Source organism: Pinus tabuliformis, chromosome 3_1, assembly GCF_031772625.1.
Source record: "Pinus tabuliformis cultivar Carrire ecotype Pingquan chromosome 3_1, CPIR1, whole genome shotgun sequence".
Lineage (NCBI taxonomy): Eukaryota > Viridiplantae > Streptophyta > Pinopsida > Pinales > Pinaceae > Pinus > Pinus tabuliformis.
In genome coordinates this window covers 40,788,219-40,811,105 of record NC_142301.1, presented here as the reverse complement: position 1 = coordinate 40,811,105, position 22,887 = coordinate 40,788,219, and the positions used below count along the sequence as shown (strand labels likewise).

The following is a 22,887-nucleotide window of genomic DNA, read 5'->3' as shown; positions in this document are numbered from 1 at the left end:
GTTTGGGTGTTTAATTTTCATTTTTGCAGGTGAGGTCTATTGAAGTCAAGAGAAAAGGCTGAAGTAGAGCTAGATCTAGGCCTTTGAGGGCAAGATCTAGTCTCTCTAATTTTTTTGTAGAGCCAGCCATTGGAAAAATTGCAGCAAAATTCAGATCCGGAAGAGGAAAAAAAATTGAGACAAGGGTTTCATTTTTAAGCCTTCTCGGGCCCAGATCTAGCCTCCTCTAGCCTGACGTCAGCCTCTAAGGCCCCTGCGTCAGCCATTTTTTTCCTCTGCGTCAACTTTTTCAGCCTCTTGGAGGCAAGTCATAGCCTCTAAGGGCCTCATCCCTCCCTCTGGCCCCCTGAATTGGGGTTTCTAGGCCACTTTTGGCCTAGTCGTGGCTTGAGGAAGCCTCGGCCTCCTTCCTCCACCCTAAACAGTTGCCCTTTGGGCTAGCCACAGGCTTTTCAGCCCTAAAACCCTAGTTGCTCCCTCTTTTTCATCCTCCTAGCCCCAACATCCAGCCCTTTCGGGCTTTCCTTGCCTCATTTCCCTTCGTTTTTCCCTCCTTGGCCATTTTTGACCCTTGATCTACCTTCCTTTAGCCTCAACGCTAACCCTATTTGGCTTAGTGTTGGCCTTCTCTAGCCCTAGTTTGGCCCTTGTCCATTTCTGAAGTGTTTAGGACTGAATACTTGGTGGTTTTGCAGGTTTTTGGGCTTCAAAAGTTTGATTTTCAAGTGGCATCTTCATCCCAAAATTTTGGACAACTTGGGCAAGTTCATCTTCAAGGCCTTAGGCCTAGGATTGCTCTCTAAACCCTCATTTTGCCTTTGTTTTATTACAGCAGTGATATAATAGCCCTAAAATCACATTTAATTTGGTCAAAATCACTCAAAATTGCAAAATTTTAATTTTCCTAAATTTTGGCCACTTGGGCATCTAGGATCTAGTCTAGATCTAAATATTTGCTTGCTGGAATTTTCTGCATAAGTCATTGAATCAGATCTGCAAATTCTGAATCACACATCTAAACAGGGCTCAAAATTTTGATTTTTTCAGTTTCGGTAAAATTTTCCTATTTTTTGGCATATTGGGCATTGGTTGTAGCATCATTAGCTTGTTGATCTACTGATTTGTTTACTGTTGTTATAAGATATATCAGGTCTGATCTATCACTGAAGACTGCATCTTGAAGTGGCTTAAAACTCATATTTTACTTTGGTGAGTAGTTGGGCATTTTACTGATCATTGCTAGTCACTAGTGGCTTGTTATCTATTGAATCTAGGGTGTTTTCCTCAGGGTTGTTATCACTTTTTTGCTGCTGTCATAACAGTCATATATAACATCTTAAGAGGTCTGAAAATTATAAATATATATTGGCTAAGCATTGGGAAATTTTCCACCTCCATAAGTTTGACAACTTTCATGTTAAAGTGATTTCATTACCACTGTCATAGAGTTTTTTATTTTTTTATTTTTAGGCTGTGGTTCACAGACACCATGGTCAACGGGTGGCGCTACGTCCACGGAAATATTTGGGCTGATAAACCCCGATGGGAATCTAGCCCCGCGGCCCACTAGCAAGGCCTGACCCCAAGGGCTTCGGGGAGATTGGACCCTGTGACCTACCGATGGCGAGGCACTGATTTTGACCAACTGAGCTAACCCTTGGGGATCTACTGTCATAGAGTTAATAAGTGCTGAAATGTTATTGTTGATTTTGGAATTTAACACTTGCTTATGTTGAGAATTTGTTAACTTGGCACTTAACACACTCAATATCTAAGTTTTGACTCTCTAATCTCATTGATGGTCTAAGTTGTTTAAGCATTGAGATCTAATTGGCATCATTGTGTTTAACATCTAATTGAGACATTGTTAAGAAATCATTGGATAACTGCTCTAAGTTAGAAATCATAATCTTAAGAGACTTTGATATCTTGGTTGTCTATCTTAAGCACTTGGCATCTTAAATTCCATTTGTTATCATTCTAACTAAGCATCTCAACATTGGTCATTTGGCATCTTTCTAAACATCTTGTGGAATATTGTTGAATATTGGCACTTGTAATTTTAAGCACCCGTCTTGTCATAAGATTGTTATCTAATCATTCTTAAGTACTCTGTCTATAAGATAATTCACACTAAGTACTTAAATAACATAAACTATGTTAACTCAAAAAGACTTCACTCAATCTATCTTGCATAAGCATCCTAGGACTTAATTTGCATTAATAATTTACCTCCAAGCATAAGCTTGGTTGATAGACTCCTAGGGCAACCCTTTCCAATTAGCTCGAGGGATTCAACTCTTCTTAGTGGTTAACACAGTGACCTTGCAGCCATTAGAGCCACAGTCTCTATAGCATCAGAGGCACTGGGTGGGTCAAACACAGGGTTTGGTATTGTTAATCAGGCCACTGCCTGCTTCTCATTGGCTAAAATTTTACAACCTACTCTGAAGACTATTTCTCAAAACAGTTAAGGGAGGGGTTTAACTTCGATTAGATATTCAATCTAAAATGAACCAACATCCTTGCATCACACCTAGTTCTTAGGAATTGCATATCATATATGATAGTATATCATATTAAGCAGCGGGTATCCATCCGGTTACTTGGTTTTAATTTATAATAAACAAAGATTATGACTCCATAAGGCACCGATCTCATACTTAAAATCTAATCTAATCATTAATCTTGCTAAATTCTACCGAGTAGCTAGGGCACTCATTTGTGTCTCCCAAACAAGTTGGTTCCCGACTTGTTTTTCTCCACCTAATTTCCATAGGGACTACCCCCCATAACCTGTTGTTGGGAGACAACTAGAACGTAGTGGGCAGGGATCAGAGTGACAGCCCCTGCCCTGAGCAATTGTTGCGGTGCCTATGCAATCCGGGAGACAACAAGACTATCATAATGGTGTTAATTTGGGCAGTAACAAGCTTTAAAGGACCCCCAACAATGCCTCAAAAGTGAAATAAATGTGCTATTAAGACAAAAATTCCATCATAAATGCACGCTCATCATCACACCTGTGGTACTTGTGCTCTCTTAGAGTGGACAACTCACTCAACAATCATGTGTGGGGTTTCCCAAAAGTGAAACATCCCCTCCAAAGGGTGCAACATTTCATCCTCCATTGTTATAACATATCATAAAGGTGCCACATCATATTGCAAAAGGTGCTACGATGTCCCAACAAGGGTGTAGTGTCATCACCATGCCCAACATTCTCCAGAAGAAGTGGAACAACCTCCATAAAATGTACAAATAACCCCTCAATGTCTTCCAAAAGGCTCAAGGTTCATGTCCACATCATGTCCATGCAAAGTACATCATCCAAGGAGGGGCTTCAAGTGCCCAAACATGATCATCAATCCGAGGCATGTAAACAACTCAATGCATCATAGAAAGTGACTTATGTCAAATACTAAAGCTACTAGGTAGATCACATTAAGTATCATCTTCAAACTTCACAGTGGCTCATAAAGTCATATAATGTGCTAAGATTAAGTACAGTAGGATCATTATTAACCCCGACTAGGTGTATCAATACCCAAGAAGAGTAGTATTTCCCAAGGAACCCTTCAAGGAGTATGTGTAATGACAAATGGTATGGTTTCAGGTTTACTTCTAAAAATTCAAGCTGCCTAGCTACTGAGAACATGTATATTCCTTGTTAATGCTCCAATGCCTTCTTATCTCCCCGATGAAGGTATGTCCTATTCCAGATACTAGTGGAACTCTTCTACATTTTCTTAGAAATAATGGCAATTGTTTAGACAAGAAAAATGACTTGTGAATCTAAAACACTAAAAACTTACTATCAAAAATTCATTTTTTTGTTTCTCAATCTAAAAACTGAACTTCCAAGGCAATATCTTGCATTTTAGGACAATTTAGATGGTACCTAGATCAATACTAACAGGTTAGACCCAATATATCTTAGCTAATACACAAGGACCTCGACCTTCATTACACATACAAGAAGCTGATATGTGAGTTGTAGGGCAAGGTCCATTCAATTGGTTATCTAGAGGCAAATCTATATGGCTGCTCTTCTGGGTACCAAAGTGAATTGAAGAAGGATGTTTATCTTTCATGCATATTCTTATACACACATTTCTTAATATATTATTTGAAATTCCTGAAATTGTTTTAGCCTTTAGGGCCTACTTTCCAATTGCTTTTCAGAATGTCTCAGATGATGCCTTGTTAAGATATCAAATATTCCAAACAAATTCTGGGTCTTACACTCTAGCAAACAGATAAGATTTTTTATTCCTTTTTTAGTTTTTGTTTCCCATACAATATCATTCAAAGGAAAAAGGTTTACCTTTCCCTCATGGGCACGCATGGACAATTCCAGAACCCTTGTTTTGCTTCTGTGACTTTGTCGTCATAATGCCTGTGAGAAAAGGCATCCTCTGCTAAGTAAATTGATCTTCTTGCTTTGAAGAGGAAAGTTGAAGTAAAGACTTGATACTTATGCACAACACCGGGGCATTAATGCTATAAAAAGATGAGCCATAAGGACCTCTGACTAAAACAGTAATTTCAGTGATAAGTTTTGAGCTAAAGAACAAATATATATCAGCATCAACAAATCAGCCAACAAGATACATACCTGCAAGGACATAAGGGTGCACCTAAAGTATCTTTGTGTTCTGCCAAACCCTGTAATTTCCACCGGCCATGATATCAGAATAAATAAATTTGTGCTGTTCAAATTAGTCCATGAAAAGAAAAACATAAATAGTCACATTTATCAGGAAAGAAACTATAGTTGAAACAAATCACTTTTGTCAAATAATTATATCAAGTTTAAATGATTCATATGAAAGACTCAACACAGGTACACTTACACAGCTAAGCTAACCATTAGTGAAAGGCTAATGCTCGGATGACCAATGCATGGCCCATTTCTATACAATAATTGTAGATTCATCTAAAAAGACACAATTCCAGTTTAATATGTCTAGAAAATGTTCTTCCATCTTTGTTAAGGAAAGAAACATTCACGGTCAACATACAAGAAAAGCAATTCAAAGTTCAAACCAAGGAACATTTTTATCCAATGCATTAACAGCTCCAAAGACCAACCCATAATAGACTCAACAATGTAGGTGAATGAGTTGATGCTTTGGAAATAAAAGGAGCCGATAAAAATAATTCTAAGAAAATACAATCAATTCGCGAAGATTGAAATATAAAGTCGAAAACATGTGCTGATGGTTGTGTTACCCCTCATGTTAGCAGGAGTATGCATACTTTTTCACATTGCATTTATCATCATTGTAAGCCCAAGGTCACGAGTCTAGAGCCTTGTAAAAACCAAGTGAGTCCCTGTATTTAGGTGTCCTGGACCTTGTGATAGTCGGCCATGGCCTGTCCTTTTGGGCTAAGTCCTTGGTCTCTTTCTCCTGTTACCCCTCCTTCCAACAGGGGCAATTATAGCAAGAATTTTTGTTTGCAACTACAAGAGGGTTTGACAGTTGTTGAGCTTCTGGAGAATGGTTCAGGCCATGAAACAGCATATACAGAAGCAACAGATATTGCCCGTCCATTATACTATGTACCAGCCTCAGTTACACTGACTTCAGCAGTTTCTGCAGGCTTTCAAGAATCGGCAGCAATAATATTTGTTGGTGTGATGGAGTCAACTATTACACTTGTAAGCCAAGGGCTTATCATGTAAGCCAAATGTGGCTAACTTCACAATTATAGAATGTGTTAGGGTCCTATAGTCTAGGAATCATAGTGTTTGTTTATATTACTATTCCATTCTGGAGGTCTGTTTGAAAAATTTAGCCTATGAATCACAAGGTATCATAGTCTAAAGGTTTTTATATGGAAGGGTTTGTGTGTGTCACAGGTTGTCATCCCCATTATAAAGGTTCATGTCATAAAGAGGTCTTTGAATCTAAGGTTGAATTTTGTGAAAGTCTCAAGTCTAAAATTCATGAGAAGGTCATAAAGTGATAGATTCAAATGCGTAATCATGGAGGGAGAGGGAATTATTGAGAGTTCAAGGGGTCATTTCATGGGGTTTTCATTCATCATAAGTCTACTAGTGGTCTTCACTTCTCATCATTGGTCTCATTAGTAAAGGATATCCTCATGTCACCTCACTCTTCCTCCACTTAACCATTCATCCTCATGACATGAAACAAGGCATATGGAGGCACTAAATTCAATTTTTTTTAAAAGATGCGCTCATTCCCACCTCATTGCAACCTGTGCTCAAAGAAGTTGTGAATTGAAAACTAGTGTTTGAAAACTCAAAAGAAAGAAGGTGGTTGCGCAAACTAAGAACAACCATTTTGGAGGTCTGCAAGCATGGAGGGAAGCACTCAGAGGGTGCTACATCATCACCGGGTCATCTCAAGCACATCTGCGAACTCAGCCTTGCACAAAACCATCTGCAACCATATCAATTATGGAGGTCTGCCGCACTCTTCTATGAATTTTCTGCAAAACTCACTGTTTTAGCCATCATTTGCATAAGTGTTTTTGAACAAATGGAAACGAGTTTCGAAAAACTGAAAGAGTTTTTTTCCAAGCATGGGCCAAAGAACAAAAACTCCTTCAGTTTCTGCACAGGTTTTATGGTTTTGGAGATATTCAACGCACTTGGAGGCCTATTTTTCAAAAAAAAAAATCTGCATTTTTCTCCTGGTTCAACCATTGTTTTTTGGTGCACTTTCTAATAGATGGAAGTGGAGTTTTCAAAACTAAAAGAGGTTTATGTCGAACATGGGCCAAAGAACAAAAACCTCTCTCATTTTGTGCACAGGTATCATGGTTTGGGAATTACAGGTGTCACTTGGAGACCCATTTTCCACAATTTTTCGCTGACTGGATTATGAAATTATTGAAATTTGAATTGTAAATTCGAATTTTAGTAGGTTGGAAGTATGTTGGGTGTTATAAGGTGAATGTGATGGATGGCTAGTAACTACAATGTTTTGTTGAAGCAGGAAATCTCAAACAAATGCAAATTTGAATTCTGTTGCGCAAGTGTTGAGCAATCAATTGGGAGGTCAGCAAAGGTTAAAGGGAATATCTCAGGGGTTCTACACCAACGCAATACCATTTCAAGCATACCCAGTAGCTCAGTTTTGTCCAGGAGGATCTGCAACCACGTCAACTTGGAAGTTTCCTACATTCTATTGCATGACTGTTGCGCAACTATATCACTTAGGCCTATTTTTGCATTTTGATATTTCGGGACCTTCTATAATTATGTTAGTGATCAGGATAGGGATGGATATATGGATAAGTTTGATTTTCTGAACTTGATGTTACTGAGTTTTTATCTAAGCTTTAAGACATGATTTTTCCAAATTAAGTTTGTCTCGATCTTCTTAACCAATGTTGCGAACATCGCCATCGGGATAAAATCGACAAGGGTCCGGAAAACAAAAAGATCATAAAAATCGGGAAAATATCGGTAAAAATCAGCAAACATCGGCAAAATTAAGATACCATCAAAATATCTTTAAAAATCGACAAACATCGGCTAGGCCAAAAAATCGTGATTTCGAGATAAAATCGAGATGCTATCGAGATGTTCGCAACACTGTTCTTAACCGATAGGAGATACATTGTATCTAGTCTTTCATTCTCCATGTAATAAATTCTTCCTAATTGTATTTAAGAAGAACAAGACATGACAAAAGGGTTCAGTTGGGTTTGAACTATAAGAGCTGAAGGTTATTTTGTATTTTGCCAAATGAATAGAAGAAGGTGAATGTTGTTTGAACATGGATTCTTGTGTCATGGTTTACTATTGTGTTTTCCTTCGTGAATCACATATATTTTGTTTTCAGATCTTTTCTTAAATCTAGTTTAATATTGTATAATTTTTTCCTACTCAGTTGAAAGAAATTTATTGTAGAATTCATGTATTTGCTCTGCCTAGTTTTCAGTTGGTTATAAGTGTTATGTTTCTTCTATGGCGAAACTGAATTCATCTACGGTTTGATGCTCAGTTTGTCATTTTTCTCCTACCCATTTATCTTTCTGCTACAACAAACTTTTGATAAATCACCAGTAAGTTTGCATATCTTTCCCTTGTTACAAATCGCATTATGTCCTTTATTCATTTGGATCTATAAATCTGATCCAAAATAGTTCTCAACCTCTGCACCCAATTTAAAAAAAATCAAAACAAAAATCAATTTTTGATCATTCATAGTCAGCCTAAAACCCAGATCTATTAGTCCCCTAGGTGATTGATAGCACGAAACCGTGAGAGAGCCCTCTCCAAGGCTAGGGGGTTTGGACCTTAGCCTACAAGTTGTTTGTGGTTACCCTTGTAATCCTTTTCTCAGCCTAGAGGTTAAAAAATAGGGTGCTAACAGAATGGAGGCAACTTTATATTTTCGTTTTCACATGAACCATTTTTTAGTATTGGTTCAGATCTCAATGTTGGTTTTTGTAGCATCAGATAAGTGTTGTAGTCTCAATTTGTGTCTAAGAGGCTAAGGAACATGAGATCTCTAAAACCCAAAAAAGGTTTTGGAAGAAAACACCTAGAGACCACTCAATTAAATTAATTAATTGATAATTAAAAATGCCTAAGTCTAACTTAGGGAAATCGATTAATTAAAGGGAATTAATTGAGGATGATCAAGAATGCTCTAGAGACTCACATGGATCGAGTCTAAGACAATATCAGTCGTTGATGAGGATTTAATCATGGTCGTTGAAGCTCCTACGAGAGATTATAAGAGTAGATCGATGGGATGAAGAGAGCAAGCATCCAGGCAGTGCGAACTTCCGAGTGCATAGTGATTCAGTGAGGGAAGAATTTGAGCCAGTCGATGAGCATCAGTGATTGAGAGGCAGCAGAGAGAATTACGGAAGAATTCTCAACATATTTCCAGTGCTAGAGAGGCAGGAAAGAGGGGGCCCAAATTATTCTGCAGAAAAGTCATCTAGGTAGTGCGAGTGAGCCAGAAACCCCAGTGTGAGTGTTAGGAGAAGTTTGTTTCAGTTGTCAAATGCCAGATATAAGCAGGGAAGGCAAAGCGAAAATTTTCAAGAGGCACAGGGAGGCTAGACGGCCTAGTAGGAGGCGGTTTTTGGTGCTGTCCAAAATTGCGCAAAACAGCAATACGAGCAAGCAGAAGGCAGTGAGAGCAGGCCAGTTGATTTGCAGAGGGAGAAAATTCTCTCCCACAAATATTACAAATTATTTTCCAAAGGATTTCCAATAAGGCATCCAGATTATTGTACTCGATTTGAAATGTTTACTGATAAATAAACCCTCATCTATTGCGCTAGTTTTCCTTTCGGGTGTTTTTCCGGGGACATTGGTCTAAAATAACTGTGTTAATTGTGTGCATGAGTTTCTCAGTTCCAATTTAATTTTTCAACAATGTATATATCTTATTGTGAAGATTGTAGTAGTGAGCTATTTGTTATTTGCAGTTAAATTAATTAACTGAAGACAAATAAACTGCATCATTTAGAAGAATAGCTTCCAGTTATTGCAATCGTGGATCTTTCACATGGTATCAGAGCGTGGTTGATCAATTTTGAAGCTCAAAGATGAAAGATCAATAGATCATGCAGTTTCAGAGGGAGATTTGAAGCACAAGGTTCAAATTTGAGCAGTTTCCAGCCAGGGGTGCGAATTGCAGAGGCAGAGGGTTCCATTTCCAGATCCAATTTGGGGAAAAGTTCGAATAGCCTCAGAAATAGAGTTTGCAGGCAGTGGATTTGTCGAGAAATAGTTCTTGTGAGTAGATCATTTGATTCGTTGAGAAAATCTATCAGATCTGGGTGCATAATATTTGCAGCAAGGGTTGCAGTTGCAGATCTACACACGGGTAGAAGAGAAAAGCACACAGAGTGAGATATTTAGATTTCTTCAAAGAGGATTTCCAATTTCTAGGAGTAAATCCATAATTTCTAGCAGTAGGAAGACATAGCAGCATGCCAGCTAGTGTGAGTTCCCCATTTGAGGAGCTATAATGTGTAGTATACCTAGGGGGGATAGTATGGGGTACAAAGGGAGGTACCCAAGGGAATAATGTAATAATGGGATGGGTCATAGTAATAAATAAAGTGGTTAACCCGTATCATGTAAGGGACCATAAGTAGTTAGCAATAATGTAATAAGCCCATTGTATTAGATAGATGGTATTGAGGGAACCATGGTAATGACCCATGGTATTGTATGTATGAGACCTATATAAAGGCTAGAGACTCCCCATTGAGAGAGGTCAAGCAATATTGTATGGACAAGTATATGGCTTGTGGAGTGATTGTACGGTGTTGCCCTACCTTAAGGGTTTTGATCAATAAAAAAGCATTTCTATCTATATTCAGATCTTGTTACTTTTGGTGACTATTTTCAGTTATTGGGTATATTGGTATCATTTCATATATTTTCAGGTCAGATCTATAACAAGTGGTATCAGAGAACTTTCTTGGGCAAGTAGAGAATTTAAGTATGGGGGATTTACGCAGTGCATTATATTAGATATCATTTTTGGGATTCAACTGCGTTAAGTAAGTCATTCAAACGTATGACCATTTCCATGAGAGGTAGTCGTAACTGACTAATTTAGTCAGTTACGACTACCTCTCATGGAAATGGTCATACGTTTGAATGACTTACTTAACGCAGTTGAATCCCAAAAATGATATCTAAAGTAGAGAATTTTTTTTTATATTTTTTGCAAGAACTTTTTGGGGCGACGAGTTTGCAGATCAGATCTGTACGTTCTGGTGCAAAATTTGCAGAATCTAATTGCAGATCTGGGTTGTTTATGAAAAAATACCCAATTTGAAAAAAAAATCGGCCGAATCGGAGTCCGAATGAGGGAGATATCGTTGATTTAAAAATTAGCTGGGTTGCAGACATTTTTCGCGGCGGTGAGTTTGCAGATCATATCTATATATTCTAGTGCAAAATTTGCAGAATCTAATTGCAGATCTGGGTTGTTTGCAAAAAAGTACCCAATTTCAAAAAAACAATCAGTCGAATCAGAGTCCGGATGAGGGAGATATCGCTGATTTAAAATTAGCTCTTTTTTCAAAAAAAAATGTGACGGCGGGACAGTTGTAGCACAAATCTAAAATTCCAGTGCCTATATCGAGATTTCTATCACATGGGCCGATACAGAATGGTTGTTCCATTTCTGAAAACAGGTCATAATAGGGATTTTGAGCAATATTGACTGAATTGTGGCCATTTCAAATTTTCGCCAAGTAAGCGATTTGTTTTCAAAACCCTCTTCATGGCTTATAACAGTAAGTTTTTTACAGGAAAAAATGATGGGCTGACTATTGAAAAATTTATACAAAATCAGAAGTGTGACAGGCCATTCTTTTGGAAGGACACCATAGGGTATTATTTGAAAGATGAGGTTGCTATATGGTGGAAATCACTTGACAGTGAGATTCTGAAGTTATGTCGTGCTGACGAAATTGAAAAACTATTTTTGGACAAATGGTCTCACACTGGAAAGAAGGAAACCAAAAAACCTAGCAAAGATTTTATTTTTACAGGAAAGAAGGAAACCAAGAAACCTAAAGGGTTATTTTCTGCTGGTATCTCCTTATTACAGGTTCATGGATTGATTCAAAAGGAGAAGATCATTGTGTCTATAAATCCTAGTTGCAAGCATAATTTTATCAATGTTAATTTGGCAAAAAAATTGCAAGTTCCAGCAAAACACATTGAAAACACACAAGTTGATAATGAGGATGTTCAAGTTTATAAAGATTTGAAGCTTTCTATGGATAAGTATGTGTTGCATTGTGATTTTTATACTTCAGATATGGATAACATGGATGTTGTTTTAGGATATCCTTGGATGGAATCTGTGGGTACTGTCAATATTAATGTGCAAAAAAAATTCATGAAACTCTAGTATAAAAAGAAGAAAAGTACATTGCAGGATATTTCTATTAAGACCCAAGCAGAGACTATGGAGGCAGAAGCACAAAGCTCTAACGACATTGACACATCAGATGATGAGCCTTTAATGGTCGACAACCAAACACAAACATCAAACCATGGACCAGAAAAATAGGTAGAGTCCAAGGAGGCTGAAGCATAAAATGTTACAGGTACTGATACATTAGATGAGGAATCCGCAGTTGAAGTAATATCGGAAGATAATAAACAACAGCAAGCACCACAACATGTACCAGATACCAATCAGGCTCCATTAGGTGGTGAATTAAAGAAAGACACGCCGTTGGTTAAAACTTCAGCATATCACCACCCACAGCACCCCGCAAGAAAACAAGCAACAACATGGCAACGAATCAGCAACGAGGACAACAACCCCCACATGACAGATAGAGAGGGGTGACGATCCACCCACAACACAGCAACACAGAAGGACCGCCAGGGTCAATTTCCATCTCAAGCGAGTGAGGCACCAGTTAGATCGAGGGTTCACCTTTCTCTTAGATGGCTAGATGCACGTGCATGGTACCAGTGGACTATTCTTTTGAGTAAATCTTATTATTTGTGTTCTTCTTATGTTTCGGGGATGAAACATGTTTAAGGGGGCTGGAATGTAGTATACCTAGGGAGAATAGTATGGGGTACAGAGGAAGGTACCCAAGGGAATAATGTAATAATATACCTAGGAGGGCTAGTATGGGGTACAGAGGGAGGTACCCAAGGGAATAATGTAATAATGGGATGGGCCATAGTAATAAATAAAGTAGTTAACTCGTATCATGTAAGGAACCACAAGTAGTTAGCAATAATGTAATAAGCCCATTGTATTAGATAGATGGTATTGAGGGAACCATGGTAATGACCTATAGTATTGTATGTATGAGGCCTATATAGAGGTTAGAGACTCCCCATTGAGAGAGGTCAAGGAATATTGTATGGATAAGCATATGGCTTGTGGAGTGTTCTCCTTCCTTAAGGAGTGAATGTAGAGTTTGATCAACAAAGAAGCATTTCTATCTATATTCAGATCTTGTTACTTTTGGTGACTATTTACAGTTATTGGGTATATTCGTATCATTTAATATATTTTCAGGTCAGATCTATAACATAATGTCGAAGAAGGATTTCCATAGGCAAGTAAGGCAGATCTACACATTCCAGTGAGGGTGCAAGTAGTAGAAGGAAAGCCGAGTAGGAAGGAGAAGTTTTAGCCTTCAGATTACTTGAGTTTTGTAGAGATGGTCGTAATAGGACTTGTTGCTGCACAAATTAGCAGGCCTAGTAAATACGCTAAAGCTAGAGGGCACAACAACACCCTGGGACAAAGGCTCACTGTCACCATAGCCTATGTCCCCTTCTCTTCTCAGATTTTCATTGACAGGAGTCCCAGTATCACTTATGATAGATGTGTCTAGGATATGCTTTAAGTGAAGCAAGGAGGCTCATTCAATGGAAAGGTTCTGTTGCTGAAAAGACTAACATGCCTAGTTAATATGATAAATCTAGAGGGCACAACAACAATTTGGGACAAAGGCCCCTTGTCACCACAACCTATGTCCCATTCTCTTCTCAGATTTTCAATGATAGGAGGAGTCCCTATTAATTTCGCAGCTCAGTGACAAATTCCAGCCATGGGACTAGATTCCTCTTTTTGAGAGGACCTGTTGTCTCTCAGATTGTACAGGCACTCCGACAACGAATCAGGTCGGGGGTTGTCACTCTGATCCCCGACCTCTCCGTTCTAGTTGTCTCCCAACAATAGGCTATGGGGGGTAGTCCCTAGGAAATGTGAAGATGAAGGACAAGTTGGCAACCAACAAGTCTGGGAGACACGATTGAATGGCCTAGCTACTTGGTTAAATTTAGCAAGACTTAAAGATTAGATTAGATTTAAATGTGAGACCAGTGCCTTATGGAGTCAACTTCTTGCTTATTATCAATTTGATGCCAAGTAACCAGATGAACAATCGTTGCTTGGATGCTTGACTATCCTAGATGAAATGCAAATCCTACAAGCTAGGTGAAATGCAAAATCTTGGTTGATTTTAAGTTAGATGCCTATTCTAAGTGTAACCTTCCTCTTAACTATTTTGGAACTAGTCTCTAGAGTAGGTTGTGGGATAGAAGCCAATGGGAAGCAAGCAGAGGCTTAATGATACCTCCCCCTATGTTCCAACCCTCCGATGCCTTCGGTGCTACAGAGATTGTGGCTCTGACGACTGCAAGGTCACCGTGTTAACCACTAGAAAGGTGTTGAATCCCTCAAGCTAAATTGAGAAAGGGTGGCCCTAAATGTCTATCAACCAAGCTTATGCTTGGAGGTATGTTATTAATGCAACTAGACTTAGGATGCTTGTGCAAGGTGTATGAGTGATTTCTTATGCTAAAATTGCTTAATGCTTAAGTACTTTAGTTATGATTAGCCTTTATGACAAGAGTACTTAATAATAAATGGAGAGACAATCTTATCACCAAGAATGTGCCAAATTATCAAGTGTCAATACTCAAAAATAGATCAATTCAACTTAAGACAAAATTACCTTCCACAAGATGCTTAACAAATGTAAATGATAGCAATTTAGAGCACTTATTTGCTTCAATGATTCAATACTGACAATTACTTGAGGCAATTTGAAATCTTCCCAAGATATTTCAACGAAGTAAATGCCAATGATACCAATATTACTTAATGCCAACAAGATACTTCAATGGTAATTAGATTTCAATTCCCAAAGTAACTTAAACCATTCAACAAAATTAAGAGATTGGAGCTTAGATGTGTAAGTGTTTTATGAGTGAATCAAGTGCAAAGATCTTTAGAACTTACACAAGACAAGCAAATGTTAGATCCCAATGTTCGGCAATCCTTCTTCACAATAGCATTTAAAACAATAAGGGCACATATATAACTTGCATTGCAATTAATGAACCATTATTAACCTTTTAGGACAGCAGTAAGATTATGTATGACAGCAGTAGATAACTTATGAAAACAGTGAGCTACTAGTATGTCAAAATATGCCAAAATGCTTCTAGATGCCAAACCAAACTTGCCAATATGAAATTGTAAGTTAATAAACCTTCTTATGATATAGCTTCAGTATTATATCAGATCTGATCATGCTTGTTATGCAGAGATATCAGTCATGAAAACTTGAAGATTTATGCCAAAAAATTAATGCCCGAGTTTCTTAAATGATTTGACAATGTGCTAAATATCCTACCAATCAATTTTATTCCTCTTAAACGTGTTTGCCAGTTGTTGTAGCATTTTTTGGTTTTGGTAAGTTAATATCAATTAGTCAAAAAATGAAAATATATTTCAGAAAATATTAAGTTAGGATATGGACAAAAAAGAATATTAAATAAAAAAATGTTAGGGATATTTTTGAATAGATGCCCTAAAAAATGAAGGCAAAAAGAAAATGTTAGGAAAGATAAGGGTAGGTAGACAAATGGAATATAATTGGAGCATGAAAGGATTTTATCCTAAGTTATAACATTGCAAAGATGTGCATATGGTATGGGTTTTAATTAACCATAAATCCTAATTATCAATGTAATTTTTTTCCACTGGAAAAATCGTAATTTTATTCATTATGAGTAAAATTACATGTTGTAGATGCTGTATAGCATATGCTGTAACAAAACTTGTCCTGCTAATCAGGAGCTAATAATCAATCAAATAGACAATCTAGACTTTCCTACCCTTCTTTTTTTCCACTTTCCGCCAACCTTCATTGTTAGGCGGAGCTGTTACAATAATCATTTGTGTTTCATTTGTGGCAGCCATGATGTCCTTTTCAGAATCTGTGCTTGTTGGCGAGTATGCTCGTTTGCTGCCTCCAATTTCCTGCCTGGTGTTCTCATATTGCTGCTGTGGGTTACCTGCATTTGTGTCTATTGCTCCTTTGATCAGATATTCATTATTCTGTAGATGGTGTGGATAGCTTTCTTTGCTGATTTTTGGGTTATTCCTTCCCTCTTCATCTTCTTGTAGATTGCTGGTGGTTCCTGCATTCCTTTCCTCTTCTATATCCTATTCTACATCCTCTGCCCATGTGGCTGAAAACTGCCATCCTTTTGGCTTTGGTGGTTGTCTCCTTTTCCTATCCTTTTTGTTTTGTGGGCATGCACTCTGAAGATGACCTGTTTGTCGACATATGCGGCAGCGAAAGGCGGTGTTTTCATAATCGAGTGGTTGTGCCCATTGTTTTCCATTATGTATAAGGAGAATGTGCTCTGGTAGGCCTTGACTGAAGTCTACCTCCACACATATCCTGGCAAATGTGTAGATATCCTTGGATAGGCGCTCATGATCTGCTTTTATAAAAGATCCCAGGGTATTGCCTATTCCTTCCAGTACTTTGTAGTGCCAAAAGTGTATAGGAAGGTTAAACAATTTTACCCAAACTGGCATTTTGGTGACCACCATGCTGTTTGGATCGAAATCCGGAAACCAAGGTTTCACGAAAAGGCCAGCGTTTCCCCAAAACCATGGTCCTTCGTTCAAAGCATATTCTTTGTCCTTTATGGTGTCAAATTTGACAATAAAGAATCCTTTTGAACAGAGATGGATATCACAGTTTTCTGTCCATATGGAGTAGATCCATTGACGAAGGGCTTCCGGTTTGGGCCAAAATCCATTGAACCTGCATATCACTGCTTTACTTGAATAATCAATTTGTATTTCATTTACCTCTGGTATGGAGATTGTTAATGCAGGGTTCTGTGTTGTCTGCTCAACAATGTATGCCCCTGGTGCTGTATAATTATCAATGTAATTATGCAAATATTCTAACTCCATCCATTCATCTGCCCACAACCCATAATTGTCACATCCGCCATAAATCCTGACCCCACCATCACTTTTTGCCTCCATTGTTAAATCCCTTTCATCTCACCTTACATCCCGCACACTCCCCCGAGATCCGATGGCCCACATCGCTCCTCGGCCCTCATTTGCCGTCCAAACTTTATCGGCGAGGGAGGAGGGTCTGAAGTGGGCAGTTTTGGAAACCACCCTCTTAAACCACTTTTCCCTCATTCTAGTCTTTCGGGACTTAAAATCCCGAAACAACTTACCACCTGAAGTTGCTCCCGAACGCGTTTACATTTGACCATTTACCGCCGCTCCAACGTCATTGTCCACATCCGCTCCATGTCACTTCCTCCGTCCAATCAACTGCCGCCTATCTATTATTCATTTAATTCGCAACTCCCGCGAATTTATGCCCCATAGACCCATTTATCAGTCCCATTGGATAATTAATGAGGATTTAGCCGTTCATTAAACAACCCCACTCCATTTTTGTTCATTATAAGCCATGTTCCTTCATGAAAACTATTACACAGTATAATTCTAAAACTCAATTCATCACTGGAGATTTCGTACTTACAGCCTAAACGACAGACTCGTCATTCAACCGAATTCGTCATTCTGTTCAGAACCAAGCCAACATCCAGGTCCACCTATCTACATTCAGTTTTTCTGTTTTCTATTTTCACTGTGTTTCAGACCAATTTCTTCCATTTCTGTCACTTTCAACCTGTAATTCACTTAACAAGATGCCTCCTAAGGGAAAATAAATTGCAGAAATCCCAAATCCTCTTATTCATCCACAAGTTGACTTCCATCATACTCCCCTGGTCAACAGAGATTGTAAAATCATTGAGTCTTCCTCTCAATTTGATTTATATGAAATTTATTGTTGGATGGAGGATCAATTAATTGATCAGACAGATGAAATAGGACTATGGGACTCCCACCTTCCCCACTACATTTTCCCTCAGATACACAGATCACCTGAATTTGTCAGGAAATGCCATGAGTCCTATGATCCCATTCAAAGAGCAATCATTTCACCCATAGGAGAAATTCTCTATTTCATCAATGCTGAGTCCATTGAAAAGATGTTGCAAGCCCCAACTATTACACCAACCCATCCTTTTTCTCATGAAAGCCTGATAGAAGCTTATCAAAAGCTAGATTTTACTAAAAGATCCTAGACTCTTGAACTTTTCCTAGGTATAGATAGTCCTCTGCCTAAAAGAAACCCTCCCTATGATTCATCCATGTTCCCTGACAAAACCAAGCAAATCACCACTATTTTTTCCTATCTGCTTGGTTACAATTCTAATCAATATGTTAATGAAGCCATCCTAGGTTTCTTGTCAATCTTTTCTGTTGATTCCAAACCCACTATTCTCTATAACTTTAGCCAATTCCTAGCTGAAACCATACATGAGCAATTTGTCTAGTTTAACACTGAAGAAGTATTCAAGTATGCTTTAGTACTTGTATACCTTTTTATATCTTTTCAGGGAGACAAGTTTGCATTCACCTTACAAAAGCTAGATGAGGAAGGCAACCAACGATCAGTGATCTTTTGGACTTCAATGGGAATGAAGGAGAAGGAAGAATTTACATATAAACAGTTCATAGAATTGTTTATTCATCCAGCTATTGGTCTTATGAGCAGCACTCTAGTACCAAGAATCAGTGATGAAATTGTGAAAGTGTTGCAGCTAGTTGATCAAGCCACAACAGGAGATTGGTATCTTTACCAAAACTATACAGAAATCAGGGTTTATGGTTGTGAGCTTCCACCCTACAAACTTCCCAAGTACCTCCCCATCAAAATCTTTGCATTGGAATATATTAGGCAGAGGTTAAATGCAGATGAAGTACACTTTGTGGCTGCAAAGAAGAAATCACAATTCAAGCTAAAATCTCAGGTCGGTCCATTCATCTGCAACACTAGAGCAGCAGGAGAAGAAGCAGACAGGTTATTAAAGGAAATGAAGTTTGGTCTTAGTTTCACTTGGTCTTATGACCCAATGGGAATGGTTTCTAAACTCTGGGTTGAAAATAAGTTTACTACATATCACCACACAGCCAGACCTGAAATAGAGCAGTACAAAAATCAGTTGGAATGGAAAGAGAACACCCTTCAAGAAGCTAAAGATCAGGCAGTTTCTACTTCAAATGTACAAACTCCACTTGCACAAGAAAAGACAGTTAAACAAGGAAGGGAAGAACAGTCATCCCCTACAACTGAAGCATCAAGCTAGGGCTTTAGGATTGTGCATAGAAAGAAGAGACCTAGGATCTCTATGATTTTTGGTGCAACAAATGAGTCTTAGAAAACAACATTTGATGGACTTGGAGAGACTTTGCTCTATACACAGTCTGGTGGACAGTCTACCCAGTCCCCAACTCATTCCACTACTTCTCAGGAACAACAGATGATTCAAACCAGTGGAAGCATTCAGAAGGACAAGGAGGAGGACATCTTTCATGTTTTCAGTGAGATTAAAAAGAAGAATGAAGAATTGAAATTGAACACCTATACCCAATTCTGGAAACATTCCTCCAACTCTCAAGCCAGACTTCTTTCAGTCTTTGACTCTGAGAAGGGAAAAATGCAAATGGATTTCCTGCAAGCTCAAATTCCACAGCCTAGGACTCATGCACATTATCAGAAGCAATCCTCATTTGAGTTTAATGTAAAAGATGTGCATCCAATTGATCAAATTGAGATGCACAAACAAACTGGTCAAATGATTTCTTCCACTTTAACTCATACTGCCATGAGTTTGTCAAAGTTGCAGGTCACCCTGGCCAATACACAGTCACAGCTCAAGTTGGAAAAAGTTTCCTCACTGGCAAAGGACACCAAGATCAAATCTTTGGAAGATCTGGTGCTAAATATGGGATATGATCCCTCAAATATAAATGTTGTAGAAGAACTTATTAAGAAGAAAAATGTTGAGCTCTCAGCATTAAGGAAATAGCTCAAACTGCCAGCTTTTGAGGATCCAATGACCAAGGAGATTGAAGAAACCGAGACTCAGAAATCTGACATGATGAAGCTCATCATGGAACAAAATCTGCAAATAAAACAGATGGAGGAGCAAATGGAAAAATTGGTCAAAGAGAAAGAGGAAGTTGTCAAGAGGACTCAAATTCCAATGGATGTAGTTCCTCTTTCAGCAGTCTCAATAACCAGAGTTTCTACTTTAGGCACAACATCAACTACAGGTACAACAGAAGGAGCTGAACAACTTGCAGAAGCTGTTCAGAATCTGTCCATTCAGACAGTTGAAATGAAGAAGTTGCAGGATGAACTAAAGGAATTAAAACATATGAAGGCAGTTGCAGACAGTTCACATGCAGCCGAGTTGCAGAGGACAAAAAGTCAAATTGAAGTTTTGCAGAAGGAAATCAAAGAGTCTTACCTTGGAAACAAACTAGGTTTGGCAAAGGAGATTCTATGGGAAGAAATTACTGAATCAGTCAAGGATATTTGGCCCTATATCAAGATAATCTTTGATAAAAAAGACCTATTGGAGAAAGCTCAGGAAGCTGTTGAAATTATTTCTAAAGAGCTTGAGGACATGCCAGAAATTGCTTCTGAAATAATCAAGTTCCTGAATTCTAAAGACAGCTATGAGCTTGAAGAATTGGGTATAAATGACAGGACAACAACTATACTGGAAGTGAAGAAGATCATTACCAAGAAAAACCTCATCCTTCAGTTGGAGGAAAAATGCAGCAGTATGATTACTATAGTGCAAAGATTTTTCAGCAGGTTAGAACCCTTGACCAGCAAGGGTTTGCCCCTCTATGCTTGAGATAAACGACGAATTAATGCCCATTGAAGATTATGTTCGAAAGCTTACAGAGGTGGGTACCAACGCAGCTTCAGTTTCAAACATAAGCGGTGCAACACCAAGGGTTGCGTTGAATGCACTTAGAGATTACTTTTTCATTCTGAATGAAATCAGACATATATTTCCAGTAAAACCCATTTTTACTAAATATACAAAGATGGATGAAGTTTATAGAAGGGTAACTAAGTTATCTATCCCATATAACAAACGCTGAGAAGAATTAATTGATTTACTTGACTAAAGGGTGATCAAACAATATTTAGTATTTTTAGGATCAACCATCACCAGCTCAATAGTTCTCAGTTTTTCTAGCAACAGTCATCGCCAGCTCAACAGTTCTCAGTTTTTCAAGCAACAGTCATCAACAGCTCAACACCAAAATATTGACAGATCGACTATCAGTTTATATTCCTGATTTTGAATTTATCTATTTTTCTAAATCATTAATACAAAAGCAAAGGATTCTGAATTCTGATTCATACAGTTTCGTTTTTACCGTAACTTTTTCCAGTTTTATTTCACAGTGTTTTCTTCATATTCTTATGTTTTACAAAGATAACTAGGTAGGAGTAATTGTGTTTTAATTATTCCTATAAGCTTCTGAAGTGATCATCTATAAAGAGAATGAATTATATAAACTGTTTGTTTTATTAATTCCCTCTAAATCATAAATTCATCAGCATCTTTTCTAAGCTTAAGCATATTTTGTTAAACCTTCTGAACATAGTTTAAAGGTTTTTTGACTTATGATTATTTAATTTTCAATTTGAAGACTGTGATAGTCATACCATCTGTCTATTTCTGCTCACCACCATGCAAGCTATATCACTGTGTGAATTTAATAGCAGCCCTTCGTTTAAATATTAATACTATTCAAAATGTTAGGCATCATTGTTTTAAATCTGTTTCATACATTGTTCCTCCAAATTAAAACAAAACCCCCAAAGCAAACATCTTAGATGCCCTGGCATCTAAGTTGCAGGAAACGTGGCCCTAGGGGTCGTTTCCCCAGGGGAAACGAAACGAAACGCGTTTCCCCGTACCGTACGGCCTGGAAACGCATTTCCGGCCGTACGGCCACGTTTCCCGAAACGAAAACGTGGCCGTACGGCCGGAAACGTGTTTCCAGGCCGTACGGGCCACGTTTCCCCAAAAAAACAGTTGTTTTTAAATTTTTTTATTTTTTTTTATTTTTTTAGGGTTTCCAAGATGTTCGTGATGTTGCGCCGCCTTGTTGAGGTTAAGCATGCATTAGTTTCTATGGTGGTGAGTCAACTTTGGATTGAGTGGAGACAAGCAGATTCAGAGCGGGGATCTATGGTGCGTAGATTGTGCCTTGATGAGGATTGGTGGAGCAAGGTAGATTTCTTGCTAAAGTTCACAACCCCTGCATTTGAGCTTCTCCGGAGTGCTGACACTGACCAACCTTTCTTGGGAGAGGTATATGATGGCATGGATTCCATGGTTGAGAAAACTATGGAAATCATTTTGCAGGAGTCTCCACAACTTTTGTTTGTTGATGATCATTTTGCTGGTTTGATCAAGAAAATCATTGTTGACGGGTGGAACAATTTCAATACACCATTGCACACTTTAGCACATGCTTTGAATCCCAAATTTTATGATGAGGAGCTTATTGCTAAAAGCAATGGGAAGAGGAAGGCACCCCATAAGGATAGAGAGGTGGCTACTGGGGTGAAAAAAGCACTTATGAGAATGTTTCCTTCTCATCTACATAGGGAGGTAAAGGATGAATTTGCCAGTTATGCTGCAGGAATAGATGATTATGCAGATATATCAGCTTTGGAGGAGAGAAGCACCATGAATCCAGTTAGGTGGTGGATTTGTCATGGAGCAAATGGTGTACATTTGCAAAGCCTTGCCATTCGTATTCTTTCACAAGTGGCAAGCTCTTCATCAGCAGAAAGGAATTGGAGCACTTATGGTTTTATTCATTCTGTGAAGCGCAATAGGTTGGGCTCACAGAAAGCAGAGGATCTTGTTTATGTGCACTCCAACCTTCGCCTTGCATCTCGTAGGGGTCCAGATTCCAGAATACAACAATGGTCCTTCTAAAGAATGGGATGTGGATGCAGAAAATCCTGATTTGGATCTCTCTCTTGCTGCCCTGAAAATTGAGGACGATTCTGGAAGTGGAATTGGTGCATCATCTTCTTCAGCACCACCATCCACTGTTGAGCATTCTGCTGCTTCTATTTTTGATGAGGATTGTTATGGATCATGATGAGGATTAGTCTTTTGTGACTTGTCTCTATAGTTCTTGC

At 38.4% G+C, this 22,887-nt stretch overlaps 1 protein-coding gene across 1 annotated transcript in view; it reads right to left on the bottom strand.

Annotated features, from left to right (window-relative positions):
- LOC149185665 (ferredoxin-thioredoxin reductase catalytic chain, chloroplastic-like) overlaps positions 1-22,887 on the bottom strand; it is a 215,593-nt gene that overhangs the window by 80,203 nt on the left and 112,503 nt on the right. Inside the window, exons 3-4 of the mRNA XM_089410762.1 lie at positions 4,619-4,668; positions 4,328-4,399 (exon numbers count right to left, since the gene is read on the bottom strand). Coding sequence (XP_089266888.1) covers positions 4,328-4,399; positions 4,619-4,668 — 122 coding nt within the window. The remainder of the gene's footprint in view (positions 1-4,327; positions 4,400-4,618; positions 4,669-22,887) is intronic.